The sequence below is a fragment of the Anomaloglossus baeobatrachus genome, chromosome 6 (assembly GCF_048569485.1).
Source record: "Anomaloglossus baeobatrachus isolate aAnoBae1 chromosome 6, aAnoBae1.hap1, whole genome shotgun sequence".
NCBI lineage: Eukaryota > Metazoa > Chordata > Amphibia > Anura > Aromobatidae > Anomaloglossus > Anomaloglossus baeobatrachus.
Genome location: NC_134358.1, coordinates 486,454,206 through 486,472,894, shown reverse-complemented (window position 1 = coordinate 486,472,894; position 18,689 = coordinate 486,454,206). Strand labels below are relative to the sequence as shown.

Sequence of the window (18,689 nt, the reverse complement as noted above, 5' to 3'; positions counted from 1 at the left end):
GATCGCGAGGACCGGTAAGTGTTATGGCAATGTTTATTAACTGTTTGTGTACATTTATCATGCATTTTTATGTGTTTGTGATTGCCTCCCATTCTAGCCTATACGTTCGAGTTCGGTTCGTCGAACGTTCGACGAACCGAACTCGAACGGGACCCCCGTTCGGCGAACCGACCTCGAGCCGAACCGCGACCGGTTCGCTCATCTCTAGTGAGGTCACATCAAACAGCAGGTGTATGAGACCCCTCCACCAACATTGCAGGACCTATGACGACGTATTACAGATGCTTGTGCAAACGTGTCACCTACCATATTGCACAACGTGCAGCAAGATACAGTATGCTGTCCAGAGTCCAGATGTGCACTGCAGCTGACGGTGGCCACTTTGAGCATCAAAGTTAAATGAGCGCCATATGCGTGACCAGCATTTAATGTTTTGGGGGGTCATTGGTTTCCTATCATAGCATTTCTGTATGCAAGGTGTCGATTCGTATTGAATTGATGATGCCCTACAATTTTTTTATTCACTTTTTTCTCTATCTCGTTCTGTTTTCGAGATAAAAATGCTAACTCCATTGTTTTCCACCAGGTTGCGCTATAGGTGGTTTCATAGCGTAGTGCATGGCTACTTTACTATACCTAGACACCACTTCTATGCCTTTAGCTTCCGCCTTTCTCAAGTTAATGGCAGTGGACAGGATATGGGTAGACACACATTAAATATATATATATATATATATATATATATATATATATATATACAGTATATATATACATATATATATATATACATATATATGTATACACGCATAGACGTCTCCGTATCCAATATAGATACATACCTAGACACACTAAGTAATAGCATAGATTGGTAAAATCAAGGCGTGTCCAACTGGCTGTATAGATTTTCCTAGATGCACTTCTTCTGCCAATGTTAAATGTTAAACTACAAGCAAACCCTTTGCAGTCCACCAATCTTATAGTAACCTTTAACTCACTTCAACCTGCCCACTCTTTGGACTGTATGTAGCGCTTTTTATGCTTCTCAAAATCATAGGATTTATGAGATTTTGGGTACATTTATTATGTGTGTAGACACGGTTTCTAGATTGCCAAATAAAGGGGAGTGGCTCAGTGAAGGCGAGATATGATCATGTGGCGGGATCGGGAATATGGCATTAAATGAGACAATATGCACCAAAACTAGGCCAATTACTGCTGCAAATGAAGCTAGCAAATAGGTGGAGTAATCTTGGACAAAAGCTATTTTACTGTAAAGCTATGAGATGTCAGAATTGTCATGCGAACTCTTGCTTTTTTTTTCTCCTGACAAGTTAAGGATTGCAGCTTTTTTTTTAAATCTGCAGCATGTCAATTCTTTCAGCATTTTTGCAATGTTTTTTCCACCCATAGAAAGTAATGAGAAAGTGCAAAAGTGCTGAAAAAAAGTAGCAAACAGGCTTTGCTGTTCTTTTGCAGCATGTTTTTGGAGAATAAAACCACCTTTTTAAACATGTGCTGTAGACAAATCCCGCATGTAATCCATGGGTCCGGTGCCTCCTCTATCCTTGTGATCTATCCTCCTCGGGTCTGTCGCTTCCTCTATCCTTGCGAGAAGGTGACAGGTTCCATTTAAAGCTGATGCATTATTAATACTTTCCTCAAAAATAATCCCAATACTTTAATCAAAAACAACCCATGCTATCTTTACCTCTTCTGTTTCCTCCTCATTGTCTTCTTCCTCCCCATTGTCTGATATAGAAAATTTCCCATTGGACATGTTAGAATATAATCTCTGCACGAGAGGTGGTTTGTCCTGTTTTGCTTCTTCACCTTGTCCGGTTTCTGTCTCTTCTGCAGCTTGTATAGTCTAAAAGTAAAGCACGTAGTGGTGATGAGATTATTTTGTTGCAAGGTCCTGTCTATATCATTGCTTGAAAAATAGAAAACAAAACTAATTCCATCCATTTATAGTCAAACATACTCTCAATGATCTGCATTAGGCAGTGTTTTACAGGACTGATTCCTTACATTGTAACATTAAATATATTTATATTGCAGTATTTTTCCACACCAGCCTAAAACTTTTGCACAGTAGTATATAAATCACATATTTATATACATAATAATTATATAGTACTGTGCAAAGGTTTTAGGCAGGTGTGGAAAATGTGCTGCAAAGAAATGAAAATAAAACTAATAGTTTATTTTTTATCAATTAACAAGATGTAGGTGAAGAACAAAAGAGAAATGGAAATCAAATCAATATTTGGTGTGACTGATTTGTCCTCAAAACGGCATCCTTTTTTCTATTTACACTTGGAAACAGTTATTGAAGTAACTCAGCAGGGAAGTTGTTCCAAACATCTTAGGGGCACTTTGCACGCTGCGACATCGCAGGCCGATGCTGTGATGCCGAGCGCGATAGTGCCCGCCCCCGTCGCAACTGCGATATCCTTGTGATAGCTGCCGTAGCGAACATTATCGCTACGGCAGCTTCACACGGACTCACCTGTCCTGCGACCGTCGCTCTGGCCGGCGACCCGCCTCCTTATTAAGGGGGCGGGTCGTGCAGCGTCACTGCGACATCACACGGCAGGCCGCCAATAGGAGCGGAGGGGCGGAGATGACCGGGATGTAAACATCCAGCCCACCTCCTTCCTTCCGCATATCCTACGGAAGCCGCAGTGACGCCGGTAGGAGATGTTCCTCGCTCCTGCGGCTTCACACACAGCGATGTGTGCTGCCGCAGGAGCGAGGAACAACATCGGACCGTCGCGTCAGCGTAATCATGGATTACGCCGACGCTGCACCGATGATGCGATTACGACGCTTTTGCGCTCGTTAATCGTATCATCGAGCCTTTACACACTACGATGTCACATGCGATGCCGGAAGTACGTCATTTTCAATTTGACCCCACCGACATCGCACCTGCGATGTCATAGTGTGCAAAGCCCGCCTTAACCACAGAACTAACCACAGATCTTCTGTATATGTAGGCTTGTGCAAATTATTTTATCTGTCATGTCCCACAACTTGGGAATTATTCAATGTTTTCATTGCTGTGTATTGCCTTTCTGTTGCTAGGCAGAAGCTTTGACTTTTTTTGTATTTTGTCCCTTCCTCCTCCCTGTAGTTCTGTGATGTCAGCATTCCCCGCCCTTCTTTTCCATATAGTGTTTTGTACCAGCCATCTTATGTAACATGCGGTATACTCTCTGAAGAAAATCTTTTTACCTGCTGCATTATCATCAATACAAGATTTTCAGTTAAAACATTCATCTTTTCCTGGAGTCTTCTTGCAATAAGATTGTGTCCAAGTTAAACTATCTGAGGAACCGATATGAATGTGAGTATGGTTAATGCGAATACACGAAGAAAACGGTGTGTTCAGGCACCATCACGTCCTGCGTATCCGTGAGTCAGAATACTATCTCTTCAGGTAATCAGACAGATTAGATTTTGTTGAGATCAGGGCTCTGTGGAGGCCGGATCACCACTTGGAAGACTAAAGGCCGCTTTACACGCTGCAACATCACTAGCCGATGCTAGCGCGATGTCAAGCGTGATAGCACCCGCCACCATCGTACGGCCGATACGTGGTGATCGCTGCTGTAGCGAACATTATCGCTACGGCAGCGTCACACGCACATACCAGCTCTGCGACGTTGCTGTGACCGGCGAACCGCCTCCTTTCTAAAGGGGCAGTGCGTTCAGCATCACAGTGACGTCACAGTAGCGTCACCGAACCGCTGACCAATAGAAGCGGAGGGGTGGAGATGAGCGGCCATAACATCCTGCCCACTTCCTTTTTTCCTCATTGCGGGCGGATGCAGGTAAGGTGAGGTTACTCATTCCTGCGGTGTCACACATAGTGATGTGTGCTGCCGCAGGAGCGACGAACTACTTCATACACCGATCAGCAGCAATATTCGAGAATAGGGCAATTTTGACCGTTTTTGTGATGATTCAAAATCGCTCATAGGTGTCACACGCAAAGACATCGCTAAAGTGACCGGATGTGCATCACAAATTCCGTGACCCCAACGAGATCGCTTGAGCGATGTCGCAGCGTGTAAAGCCCGCTTTAGGCTGGGGTCACACATAGCGACACACCAACGGTCCCACCAGCGATCTGACCTGGCAGGGATTGTTAGTGCATCGCAACATGGTTGCTGGTGAGCTGTCAATCAAGCAGATCTCACCAGCGACCAGCGACCAGCCATCAGCCACCAGCGACTCGTGTAACGATGCTGCGCTTGGTAGCCAGGGTAAATATCAGGTAACTAAGCAAAGCGCTTTGCTTGATTACACGATATTTACCCTGGTTACCAGCGTACACCGCTTACAGGCTGCCAGCGCTGGCTCCCTGTATATGTAGCTAGGGTACACATTGGGTTACTAAACAAAGCGCTTTGCTTAGTTACCCGCTATTTAACCTGGTTACCAGCATACGCTGCTTACACAGAGTCAGTGCTTGTTGGTCTCCCACAGTCAAACACGCCAATGAGTGTTGCATAGCGGGAGACCAACGAGCAAAAATGAACCAGAACAGTGTGTAACAATCAGCGATTTCAGAGCAGGGGCCAGATCGCTGCTTAGTGTCACACACAGCGAGATCGCTGATGAGGTCACTGGTACGTCACAAAACCTGTGACTCAGCAGCGATCTCGCTAGCGATCTAGTACCCCTAAAGCGGGCTTTACACGCTACGATTTTGCTACAGCAATCTCGTTGGGGTCACGGAATTTGTGACGCACATCCGGTCGCTGTAGCGATCTCGTAGTGTGTGACTCCAAGGAGCGATTTTTGATCGTTGCAAAAACGTCCAAAATTGCTCCTTGTTGACATGGGGGTCCGCTCCCAATTATCGATACTATCGCTTTCCCGTTGTTGTTCCTCGTTCCTGTGGCAGTGCACATCACTGTGTGTGACCCCCGCAGGAACGAGGAACATCTCCTACCTGCCGCCGGCCATAATGCGGAAGGAAGGAGGTGGGCGGGATGTTCCTCCCGCTCATCTCTGCCCCTCCGCTTTCATTGGGCGGCCGCTCAGTGACGTCGCTGTGACGCCGAACAGACCGCCCCCTTACAAAGGAGGCGGTTCGCCGGTCACAGCGATGTCAAAGAGCCCGTAAGTACATGTGACGCGGGTGCGCGATTTTGTGCGCGACGGGCAGCGATATGCTCGTCGCGCACAAACGATAGGGGCGGGTCTCATGCTAGCGATATCGGGCCGGATATCGCAGCATGTAAAGCCACCCTTAGTCCATACATAACTGATAACACAGGATCCAAAAATGACAATAGGTGGTCTGAGCTAACCATGCCCCCCCTCCCGTCATAATGATATCTGCATAAACTCATTAGATGCTTAACCCCTTCACGACCATGGACGGATATATCCGTCATGGAGTGTGTCCCGTTAAGCCCCGCCCCCTGCCGCAGGCAGGCGGCATTGATCGGCACACATATCAGCTGTTTTCAACAGCTGACATGTGTGCCTGCATGTTACGAGTGGAATCGCATTCCACCCGTAACATTAACCCCTTACATCTCGCTGCCAAAGTCTGACAGCGAGATGTATATACACGCGGTGAAGATTCTCACTTACCACCGCCCCCACCGGAAGTCACGTGAGTGATCACGTGACTTTCGGTAGTTACCATCGTAGCACATGGTCATGTGATGACGCCTGCAGCTATGATGTTTCACTTTCGTTTTCCCTCGGCCCGGAGCAGAGTGAAACAGGAAATGACTGTATCTGCTGTTTACAGCTGTATAGCTGTGATCAGCAGATAGATAAGAGCGATCGGATTGCTGATCGCTATAGCCCCCTAGGGGGACTAGTAAAATAAAAAAAAAAGTAAAAAAGTTTTAAAAAATAAAAAAAACAAAAACCTAAAAGTTCAAATCACCCCCCTATCCCCCCATTGAAAATTAAAGGGTTAAAAAATAAATAAATGTACACATATTTGGTATCGCCGCGTTCAGAAATGCCTGATCTCTCAAAATATAAAATCAATTAATCTGATTGGTAAACGGCGTAGTGGCAAAAAAATTCCAAACGCCAAAATTACGTTTTTTGGTCGCCGCAAGTTTTACGCAAAATGCAATAACAGGCGATCAAAATGTAGCATCTGCGCAAAAATGATACTATTAGAAACGTTAGCTTGAGACGCAAAAAATAAGCCATTACTGAGCCATAGATCCCAAAAAATGAGAGCTCTACGGGTTTCGGAAAATGGCGCAAAATGTACGCCACTTTTATTGGACAAGCTTGTGAATTTTTTTTAACCCCTTAGATACAAGTAAACCTATACATGTTTGGTGTCTGCAAACTCACACTGACCCACACATCAGTTTTACCATATAGTGAACACCGTGAATAAAACATCCCAAAAACTATTGTGGCATCACACTTTTTTTGCAGTTTTTCCACACTTGGAATTTTTTTGCTGTTTTCCAGTACACCATATGGTAAAACTTATGATTTGATTTAAAAGTACAACTTGTCCCGAAAAAAACAAGCCCTCATATGGCAAGATTGACAGAAAAATAAAAAAGTTACGGCTCTCAGAAGAAGGGGAGCAAAAAACAAAAACGCAAAAACGGAAAGTGCCCCGGGGCTGAAGGGGTTAATACTGTTATGGTTAATATTTTATATTAACTTTTGATTATCATTTAAGCAATTTATATATCTTTAATAATGTTGAACTTTTATATTAGCTTTATAAGTGTTATTCATAAAAGCAATAACATTGGGTGTAGTCTCTTTAAAGATGTCTTTGTCTAAAGTTTCTTTGTTACTGAAGGTCCAAAAAAATGGACAGATCTAGTTTTAAGGAATTCAGCAGGATTCATAATTTACGATTTTGTTATTTCTAACTTTCATTCCATTTTTGGTCATGCACTAAGCCATGCCCCTTTCTTTGTGGTAGTAATAAATTAGTGTTTTGGGCATCTGAGATTCAGACAAAGCCTGGTGCATGGACATTGGCTGTGTTCTTGTGTTTGTCTCCGATGCATTGCTATTAATTGGACCAACATTGGCAGATCTGGAGATCCCTTTGCATCTCACCCTAAATTAGCTCTCCCAGGAAAGGGGTTTCCAGGACAATACAAAAGATAGGAACAAGGTCTGAACATTGTGGCTAATATAAATGTGGATTTAATGAAACATCAGGAAGTTAGAGTCTAAACAAGACCTATTGGCCAATGTGACAAAAACATTGACAAAACCTTTTAAAATATAAATGAAACACGAAAAGCTAAGACATTCCCTATAAATTAGATTTAAAGACAAAATTCAAATGTTTCCTATTATTGCTTAATTATGGGTAGTTTCATATAACAACTTAGTACAGTGGTGTAATCACACCCAGGCCATGGCTCTGGGGCCCCCAAAATTCCCCTTTGCCTATATAAAAAGACAAATGCTACTAAAGACTTGCAATAATTTGGGGCCATGTTGGAGATTTTGAATTGGGGCCTATGAGCTTCAAGTTAAACCACTGGATGGTATGATAGAGCAATAATATATTTACAGTTTTTTTTATTGCTGTACAGTGAACATACCTGGGCTGTTGCAAGTGAAAAATATATTCCTTTTCTTTCCATTAGTTCAGAATGTGTTCCTTGCTCAGCAATAGTGCCATTCTCCACCACCACAATCAAATCTGCGGTCCACACAGTGCTGAGACGGTGAGCGATAACAATTGTAGTACGCCCTTCAATGGCCTGAAAACAGGTGTAATATCCTTATCAGATATTAAACATTAAACTGATAAAATATAACTGTACAAAAAGTTCAAGATCATGTGTACTTTGGTATGTTATCTGATAACACATGAACTCATTTACCTTGTCTAGTGCAGCTTGTACGACAGATTCACTGCCAGTATCCAGAGCAGAGGTGGCCTCGTCCAGAAGAAGTATCTTGGGATTTCGTACCAAAGCTCTGGCAATTGCTATTCTTTGCTTCTGGCCACCACTTAACTGAGCTCCTCTTTCTCCAACAAGAGTTTCAAATTTCTATAAGAGCAGAAAATCATTGAAAGTATGAGATGACTTTTTAACATAAATAAACATAAATGAAGCAGTTAAAATCAGACTAAGTTAGAGCTTGTACAGTATAGTATATTGTAATATCCTTCACTACTCATGACTTTTGCAATTTAGAGATTCAAAGTAGCATGGAATGAGCAATATCTTTGAATCAGACACCAAAAAGCTTATGCTAAATTCCTCCAAGAATTTTGGATTTGGTACAAGACTTTTGTTACAAAGCCCCTATTCATTGTAACAGCTGCCCGGTAGCACGATCCTATGCTGAACTTCTATACTTAATTATTACTAAGTGGTAGAAACATTGAGCAATCTATGCTGCTATATCTTAGCAATGTCATGTTTAGTGATGAGTGGACTCGCAAATAACTGGCAGGTCTGTATTTTCTGGTTTTTAAAATCTGGTTATGGCCCAGATTCCATATAAGCGGGAGCAGTTGCAGCCGCGCCGGAGCCTTTGTAAGTATAAAGCGCTTGCTTCAATCTTATTTTCTTTATTTTTCCTTTATTTTTTTTTTTAATTTTCTGAGTGCCAGATCCGGATCAATATCTGGAATCCCGGGGCTGGGGCTGGCACTCGAGTACCTTTTCAAACCGCGTGGATCCGGACTTTTACAGTTCAGGTCCGCCCAATACTAGTCATGTTGCAATTTTTACTTTCCTAGTAATGCCTGGCACATAATTTATTTGTTTTGAGTTAAATTTGGAGATGTACAATAAAGGGCTTGTTTTTTTTACAAACCCTCTTTTTTATTTCTTAGAAAGCTTATCAAAAAATAAGCTGATCCCGGATTATCCTACCACCAGAAATCAGCTGTAGGGAAAACTGTGGTTAGCAAGTATTCAGTTCTGGCTGCAAGTGTTCAATACCCCTGCATTGCCTCCATAGTAGAAATGAAGCATTACACAATGTCAATTAAAATTAAGAACATTTCCCTTTAATGGCCAAACATGCCAGCTCCTACAGAGAGAATGACACTTCAATAGCTATTTTCTACTTAAAGGGGTAATTCCAAATTAGCGAGGTATAGGCAATGAACAGTATGTTGCTGTATTGCCCATTTCCGTCAGTCCTGTAAACACTGGATTGGTGGTGTAACTTGGACAACCATTGCTTCATTCATATTTGGCATTTCAGAGCCCCATTATAGGGGTTGATGGGGTATCCAGCGCTTAGACGGCCTGCAATCAGCAAGTTATCTTCCATCCTGTGGATGGGTGATAACTTGCTAAGCTGGGTCACCTCTATTAATATTGGATGTTCCCCAACAGAAGAGCCTCTCTGGTTCGGCATAATATTTATTGTCATGTTATGTCAGTTCCAGGGGAGTGATTGTATTGGAGTTTGTGAATTATTTAAATTGCTGTAATAATTTATATTATAACGTATGTTATATGAGAGAAAACCTTTTATAATGGAAAATAGAAATACGATCTTCTGAAATGTAATGGATTCATGTTAGAAGTTGGCGATCTTGAGTCTGAGTCATTAATTATCTAAAATGATTCCTCATAATAGAAATCTCAGGGCAGTTTCCCACAATCTACGCAAACTTACATCAGGCAGTGCCGTAATGAAGTCATAGGCGTTGGCTTCCTTAGCTGCTCTCTCTATTTCTTCATCTGTTACATCTAATCTTCCATATTTGATATTGTTCTTAATGGTTGTTGCAAACAGGATGGGCTCTTGGCTGACCACACCGATCATCTCTCTGTAGTGCCTAACATTCAAGGATCTTATATCATGGCCATCAACTGTGATCTGGAAAAAAAAAGACAGCAAAAAATAACTCAAGCCTAAATGGAAAAAAATAATCAAATATCTGAAAATAACTAATTAAGTATATTTACCATTCCTTCTTGTGGATCATACATTCTCTGTAGGAGCTGCACTGTTGTGCTTTTACCGCATCCACTTTGCCCGACCAATGCCACCGTCTGCCCAGGTTTAACTTTTAGGTTAAATCCTTTTAAAACCTTAATTTAAACAGTCACAAATACAAAATCATACAAAAGACACAAAACCATAACAGTGGTGTAAGAGACCATCTAACAAAAGCATAAATAAGGTTTTACCTGAACCTTTGGTCTTGAAGGATAACAAAAATGCACATTTTTAAATTCAACATCTCCTTTCATATTATCCGGTTTATACCCCTCGATTGAAAAACTGTTAATTGCTGATGCCTGTGGTTGTAGTAAAGAAAATATACAGACACAAATTAGCAGAATTAATAAAAGATACACAAATCTTATTGTCCACACAAAAGCATTTAGTGAAAACGCATGAATGATCTCCTAAACTATTGTGAACGTTTTCCAGGGTTATATAAAGTGTAAGCGGCAGCTACATAACTTAATATTTATATACATTTCTAATATCCCTTTGTCCTAATTCCGGACCATTTTTAAGTTATTACATTATTGTTATTAGTCCTGTTATCAGTTGAAAAACAGGCGAACAGTCTGGACTTCAGAATACTAAAATGCAGCATACTATCCGAAAAGCTAGTCTTCTGCATCATCTACTGCTGAATTTACTACAGAATATTGTATAAAATTAGAGATGAGTTGATCAATCAGGTTAGTGGTATCTAGCAGCTGAACAGGAGAGCTGCAAATCTCTTACCTTCCGGCATCCCAAGGGCTTTTGATTTTTCATGGCTGGTGCAATGTCTAGGCAAAATAATGCCCAAATGCGGTTGCATCAGCCCCGGCTGATCAAAAGCCCTGGATACGTTGGAAGGTAAGGAATTTGTAAGAAATTTGTGGGTCTCTCGTCCCACCGCCAGATACCACTGATCCACTGAATCGATTCGCTCATCTCTATCTACAATAGATACTGCTGGATTCACTAATCAGCTAAGAGCAGGACTTGGTAGGTTCAGGCTTTATGCTTAGAAATGTAAAACGAGTGGATCTTTTGAAATTCGACTTTGCCGGCTTTGCTGCATTTTCCCACATTCTTTTACTCGCGCTAAATCTCACTACTTGAAAGCTTGTAATTGCTCAGAAGGGAGAGGAGAGAGAGAGAGTCCAGCCAGCTGATCATAAGAGTTCATGCTCTATAGGAGTGAGAGATGAAGACAACCTCGCTGACCAATGTACAGGAGAAAAAATGACTCTCGTCCAAACTATGCTTCACAGGGAACCATTGATCGGTGATGGCCCAGGTACTGACCACCACTGTACAAGGTTTGATAATCTGCTAGATGTCATAGCTACAGGCCGCAGATACGCAAAAAGACATTAGCAAATAAACATCTTAAAGGCAACCTGTTAGCTAAAAAGGTTATTTACCTGTTGACACAGTGATAATCTGCAGGGAAACAGCAGTTTTACCATGTTTAGTTGGCTTAATGGAAGAGCGACTACAGGGAGAAAATAAAGTTATATGTCCCTGCAGCTGCTCACTTCCAGTCATTGGGATAGCACACCGAGCTGTTATTATTATTATTAATGTGGGTGATGCAGTCTTCTGCTAAAAGTCTGCAATTACTCTATGTGACTGCAGACTTCTGAATCCTTACAGTACACGCACCACATTCACATATATGCGGTCAAGTGCCGGCTACAAAAGCTTGGAACAATACAAATGAATTGAGCGAGAGTGGGCACGTCTAGTTGAAATGTGTCCGAAAGTATGCAAAATGCATACTTGCTGTCACGTAGCTTCCTGTTATCGGTAGCAACACCGGAGAATCCCAACAGTGTGCTGTGTGCGCACTATAAGGATTCAGAAGTCTACTGTCTTTTGCAGAAGACTTGACAATTCCTTTAATTGGAATTAAGGGGGCTTTACACACTACGACATCGCTAATGCATTGTTGTTGGGGTCACGGAATTGGTGACGCACATCCGGCCGCATTAGTGATGCCGTTGCGTGTGACACCTATGAGCGATTTTGCATCGTCACAAAAACGTGCAAAATCGCTCATCGGTGACATGGGGGTCCATTCTCAAATATCATTACTGCAGCAGTAACGAAGTTGTTCTTCGTTCCTGCGGCAGCACACATCACTCCGTGTGACGCCGCAGGAACGAGGAAGCTCACCTTACCTGCCTCCCAGCCGCTATGCAGAAGGAAGGAGGTGGCCGGGATGTTACGTCCCGCTCATCTCCGCCCCTCCGCTGCTATTGGGCGGCGGTTCAGTGACGCTACTGTGACGTCGCTGTGACGCTGAATGAACCGCCCCCTTAGAAAGGAGGCGGTTCGCCGGTCACAGCGACGTCGCTAGGCAGGTAAGTATGTGTGACGGGTCTGGCCGATGTTGTGCGCCACGGGCAGCGATTTGCCCGTATCGCACAACAGATGGGGGCGGGTACCCACACTAGCGATATCAGTACCGATATCGCAGTGTGTAAAGTGGCCTTTAGTGTGTTGTTTTTTTCAAGCAATACAGCCTAGGTTAGACAAATCAGAAAGTATAGCCCGTTCTGTACCTGGTCAATGGTGTTGAATATGTTATAAGCAGCTCCTCTGGCCACTGAGAAAGCTTCTAGGTGGGAAGCAGCCTGACCAACACAATAACTGCTGAGGACAACACTGAATAAGACCTGAAGGGAAAGACATTAAAATGAATTTACACTTGGTAGTTCTCCACACAATGTGAGATCATTTTTATAGAATGAACATGGTATTCATTTTGTAAAACTCACCACAAGAACATCTCCGATGGTATATCCATATCCTCCTAATATTAAGACTGAGCCATACCAAAATCCAAGCGCATAAGAAGCATAAATAATAAAGTACATAAAACCAACAGCCAGCTGAGAAGTAATGGCTTTCTTTATTCCAATTTTTTGCGCTTCTCCCAAATTATTTGTGTATCTAAAATATGAGAATAAAGTATTTACAAAACATGTTACTTTTGTACGTGAAATGTTTTCTATATTTTTTTATATGACATTTGTACCTTTGTATTTCTTTTTCCTGTCCTCCAAATGCGACCACAGTCCTTATTGAAGAGAGAACCTCATCGGCTACAGATCCAGCTTTGGCATAAGCCGACAGCTCCTTACTAGTCAGTTGGACCATCATCTAAATTTGTGATAAAAATATTATCCCAATCATAAGCCATATTACACACTGACCAAGTATTACCCAAATGCTACACACCCGAGATAATGAGCAAAACCGGGAGTAAGATGCAAAATTTAAAGGATTTGTCTATTTTATCTCTGTTTTAACAAATGTGTTGGGGGCATGGTTTTGTGACAATTACAATCCACTTGTTATTGCAGCCTTCCTCACATAGGAAAGGTGTTTTCAATTGGATGATGCTGATGGTCCCATTCTCCTCCCCCACGTGTTTGAAAAAGTGGACATTTCCGAATCATTGGGCAAGAGGTGCAGACAGTTAGCCCCTAATGCAATGCTAACACCTCTGCTATCTTAGCTATAATGGAGTCTGCTCCACCTCGTCGACTAAGTTTACATCGGTGAGAATAGTGATGGATTATTCCATTACCGTATGTTCTGAAGATTTTGTACTTTTTGCAAATGTATCTTAGATGTTAAGTTGTAATTCAGACTTATTCAACATGCACCCAACATTAGCCTACACACTGTCTTTTCATTCAAGATAAACTAAAAGATTGCTACTTTTTTGCACTTAAATAGTAGCCACACTTTTAATCTTTTTTTCTAAAACAATAGTACAAATGAAGACACTGTAATTTACTTTATCAAAGAAAAATGCTCATTTCCCAACTTATCAGTCACTTCTTGTTTCCTGCACTTTCACTCTCAAAAACTTCTCAAATCTGTCTACAGATCTGTCTACACTGAATAGTCAAATTACACATGCAGTCTATGGAAAGAGCTAAAGGAAGGCACAGGTAAAAAAAAAAAGTAAAACTGTTGAGACTTCTAGTGCACAGGAAAAAAAAAACATGCTAAAACTACAGGATAAAAGTCATTATATAGCCAGAAACAGTGCTATTCCTCATACAAACAGATGAAATATCATTATAAAAAAATTACCCGAAAGTGCAATTACACTTTCAAGTAACTTTTTGGATCTTGATTTAGTATTATGACTGTTCCTCAAGTTTGTTCACATTGATGCTACCTGATGATTACCTTCTGACCTTTTTTATTTTTAATTAAACTTTACAAATTGTTTTGGACATATTTTTTAGTCGTACTTTTCTAAAAAAATTAAAATGTTCAGTTACATAAAATTATACATTTGATAAACAAATCTGCAGTTTTCAAGTAATATTGAATCATTTTAAGGAGATCCTTCATGCTTACATTCCATTTGTCAGTACAAACCCAGGTCATATATTAAACACATTTTTTAGTGTATAGAATTTGAATGAACTCCAATGAATTGAAGGTTTTACCTTAGAACAGAGTGCAGTCGCAATTGTCACCAGGGGACTTGTGGCCAATATGACTAGGCCAAGTTGCCAACCTTTGATTAGTCCAATTAGTAGTCCTCCTAAGGAGGATGTAACATTCTGCACAAGATGGCCGACTTTATCTCCTATTCCATCATTGATCTTGTTGACATCCCTACAAAAACAATTACAGCTGTAGTTAATACATACACTAATGTAAATGTTTCTAGAAGACGAGTTTAGAACAGTGGTGCTCTTACTCTGTAAGACGAGTGTTAAGTTCTCCCGATTTGGTAACGTCAAACCAACTAATTTCTTGAGACAAAACTGAATGAAAAAACATCTTCCTCATCCTCCTCGTCTGTCTTGCTGCAGCTAGAACCCAAAAAGAAACTTGGGCATATCCAAATAACATAACACCTGCTCCGATTCCCACGTAGTACAGGGAAAATCTGGTGATGCAAAGTAATATCATATTAGATATAATTATTGCACCATGACACGTAGCTAAAAGTCATAGAAACCAAAAAACTTACTCTGTCATCTGTTCAGGAAAAGGTTTGGAGTTTTCACATTCACCTGTAAAAAAAAGAGAAACTGTGCTATAATATATTGTATTGAGTATGGGTAAGGGCTTTTCTGCTGAGGGTCATAAGTGATAAATGTCAGAGTTGTTGGGGGTTTACTTATTAATGCAACTATTTAAAGCCACCCTCACTTTAGACAAAGAACGATGGTTTCACCGATTGTTTGGCCAGCAGCTATCTCATCCGAGTATTCCATAGACATCTCTGGCGGTCACTTATCTCTTAGAGAGCAAAAGGATTGGCTATCCAAAAACGGACATGCCAGATCTAACTTTCCAACAACATCATCTTTTAAAGGCTTTTATATACATTACACTATAGGCTAAACCCATCAAAATTGGTGGGTTTGGCCTACGTTAGTTTAAAGCACCACTCCAGCAATTTTTGTTTTTGTTTCAGGGCTGGAATGGTGCTTTAAATCTAAGTTCCTATACTCACCCGGCAGCATCTTCACCTATTTTCAGTGTCACTCCGACGGTGCTATCTTGTGCTTTTAACTTCTGACTGGCACAAGTAAGATGTTACATCAAAGCTCTCAATACAATTTTATGAGAGCCATAATGAGGCTTTCATAGACTTGTATTGAGTTGTGACCTCCAGCTTACTCCATGAAACACTAGAGCTACCAGCAAGTCACAAGTCTTTGGAGACCGACCGGAGCAGCGGTGATAACAGAAGATGGCGGCAGGTGAGCATAAGAGTGTAAGTCAGAGACTTAGGGGTACTTTGCACGCTGCAACATCGGTAACAATGTGTTCGGCATCACAGCGACGTCACACAGCAGGCGGCCAATAGGAGCGGAGGGGTGGAGATGAACGGGACGTAAACATCCCGCCCACCTTCTTCCTTCCGCATTGCAGCCGGGCCGCAGGTAAGGTTATGTTCCTCGCTCCTACGGCTTCTCACACAGCGATGTGTGCTGCCTGCTGGAACGAGGAACAACATCGTACCGTCGCTGCTGTGGCATTATGGAAATGTCAGACCCTACGCCGATCATATGATAATGACGCTTTTGCGCTCGTTAATCGTATGTAAAAGGTTTTGCACACTACGATATCGACAGCGATGCCGGATGTGCATCACTTTCGATTTGACCCCACCGACATTGCACCTGCGATATCGTAGTGTGCAAAGTGCCCCTTAGATTTAAAGCACCACTTTAGCAAGGAAATAAAAATAAATACGCTGCAGTAGTTAATGTATATGTAGACCTTAACTGTTATCTTAAGGATGGCAACCCCTTGCACCTAGTGGTGCTCGCTATGCAATGTCATGAAAAAGACCGTGATCAGATGGTATATCAAGCACAGTCAGTCTTCATTCTTTAATGTCTGCTCATCTTACATATGTACCGCACTAATATGAGACCCCTTCACTGGCCAGATCCATGCAAGAACTAATGGAAATTAGAACATGTGCATTGAGCATCTGAAGCTGTATACAAAGACAGCTAATGCGACGTTTCAATTACATATAACCAACTTATTTATGTTTCAAGAGCCTTGCTTAAAGTCATTCGTACAATATGTTGAGTTAGATGGATCTCAGTTATGACGGAGCATGTGCAGGATATGTACCTGACTCCCCATGCTCGTCCTCCCAATCCTTTTTATCATGGATACACAAACCAGATATCACTAAGAAGGCAATGGGGCACTCATTAGGATAATAATGAAAGCTAATAATATGAAAATAAGCATTATTTAATAGGAATGAATTTATACAGCTCTCATTGAACTATCATAAATTACATGTCTGAAAATGTTAATAAACAGGACATAATGGAAAAAAAAATATATAGTAAAATGCTTACTTGTGTTTTGGATTGATGAGTTGTGACATACAAGGCTGTCTGTCATGTCACCAAACACAAGGAGCATTAGTGGTTGGCAAATACCATTTCCCATCGCTCCAAATAATCCAGTAATCATGTAGAAAATGTCCAGCCGACTCGCATATCGAAACTAAGAAAGAAATGGGTAAAAACTCAATAGTTTAAAATTGTAGATAGTGGAGAAGTACAACAGTAGTGTCATCTAAAAGGCTATTTTGTAGATTTTTACATTAAGGAGAACTATTTTAATTGATTTCATGTTTGTTACATTATTGATATGCTGTTTTTCCTCGAAAATAAGACCTACCCCGAAAGTAAGCCCTAGCAGGAATATTTGACTTTTTTGGAGTATGCTTAAAATTTAAGCTCTGCTAAAAATATAACCCTTGTTGCAGTTCAATAATGACGTATCCAGGCAGCTAAAAAAGTTAAAGAAGGACAGCAGGACACTTTGCTCACACACACATTGGGTCCAGTATCCCTCCGCTTTCTCACACACATACAGATCCAGTCCAGTATCCCTCCGCTTTCACATACCCACACATAAAGATGAGGTCCAGTATCCCTCCGCACTCTCTCACACACACATCAGGTCCCAGTATCACTCTGCCCTCACATACACACAGACACACACACACAAAGATCGGGTCCAGTATACCTCCACCTTGTTACACACACACACACACACACACACACACACACACACACACAGGTCCGGTCCAATATGCCATTGCTTTCACACACACACAACTCGGGTCACGGTATCACTCCACTCTCAACCACACATCCAATCCCAGTATCACTCCACTGTCTCACACACACATACACACACCTCTGATCACAGTAACATTTCGTTTTTAACCACAAATCTGATCACAGTATCCCTCTGCTCCCTCACACACACACACGCACACACACACACACACACACACACACACCGGGTCGCAGTATCACTCCGCTCTCAATAATTCTGCAAGAGTGATACTGCTTTCGACCAGTAGGTGAAGCGAATGCTGTGGAATACAGCGACATAGATATCCAGGATCTGGTAAGTGTGATTCTCCTGGGGGGATGTCTGCTTTATTTCGGGGGTAAACTTAGCTGTGTTACCCAAAAATATGACCTATCCCGAAAATAAGCCCTAGTGCATTTTTCAGGGGAAAAAAATAAAATAAGACACTGTTCTATTTTCGAGGAAACACTGTATTAATCGACCTAAAGCCTCCTATACTGTTAACGTTGCCAGTACTGTCGCCCAATAACTTCTGTATGACCACCATAAGAATACTATATCCGTGAGTATGATCGGTATTGCTGTAATCATCATGTGACTTTTGTGGATGCCTATAAGGGGGCACTCTGATTATTACTGAGCAATCCTATTCCTTCTAATGTATCTCTGAACTCGGATCGCAACTGAAGTACGGTAACTAGTGTTTCCTTTTCCATGTTATGCTAAGCTATTTCATTTTGAATATTAAATTGGATAAACTCTGTTTGATATTTTGTACAAAACTGTATTTTAAATCGTGGCACACATGTCCTGGGTTGGGGGAGTGAGAAGAATTGATGATTAGAATTGGTCCTTCTGAGAGAGATAACCATTCTATTATCCAACATGATGATTACGGACCACTGTCTATAGGATCTGCTGTGGACTGTTGTTATGATTATTGACTATAAAGTTGACCACAGATAGTGGAAGAAATTGCCGATTGTTTTCAGCCTGTAGCCTGTGTGAGTACAAGTCAAAACGATTTTGGTGAACAGTGTGTCCTAACAGGCAGGGACTGTATTAGCCTGATAAGCCTTGGAACCACCAGCCGTGATTTATATTTTAAACTTCGAGCC

General features: G+C 41.5%; 1 protein-coding gene across 1 annotated transcript in view; it reads right to left on the bottom strand.

The window, feature by feature from the left end:
- Window positions 1-18,689, bottom strand: part of LOC142243445 (ATP-binding cassette sub-family B member 5-like) — a 130,410-nt gene that overhangs the window by 29,925 nt on the left and 81,796 nt on the right. Inside the window, exons 4-16 of the mRNA XM_075315384.1 lie at window positions 16,818-16,968; window positions 14,954-14,996; window positions 14,678-14,869; window positions 14,421-14,592; window positions 12,986-13,110; window positions 12,726-12,900; window positions 12,510-12,623; window positions 10,143-10,253; window positions 9,918-10,043; window positions 9,625-9,828; window positions 7,863-8,033; window positions 7,578-7,739; window positions 1,709-1,867 (exon numbers count right to left, since the gene is read on the bottom strand). Of these exons, the coding sequence (XP_075171499.1) occupies window positions 1,709-1,867; window positions 7,578-7,739; window positions 7,863-8,033; window positions 9,625-9,828; window positions 9,918-10,043; window positions 10,143-10,253; window positions 12,510-12,623; window positions 12,726-12,900; window positions 12,986-13,110; window positions 14,421-14,592; window positions 14,678-14,869; window positions 14,954-14,996; window positions 16,818-16,968 (1,905 nt within the window). The remainder of the gene's footprint in view (window positions 1-1,708; window positions 1,868-7,577; window positions 7,740-7,862; window positions 8,034-9,624; window positions 9,829-9,917; window positions 10,044-10,142; window positions 10,254-12,509; window positions 12,624-12,725; window positions 12,901-12,985; window positions 13,111-14,420; window positions 14,593-14,677; window positions 14,870-14,953; window positions 14,997-16,817; window positions 16,969-18,689) is intronic.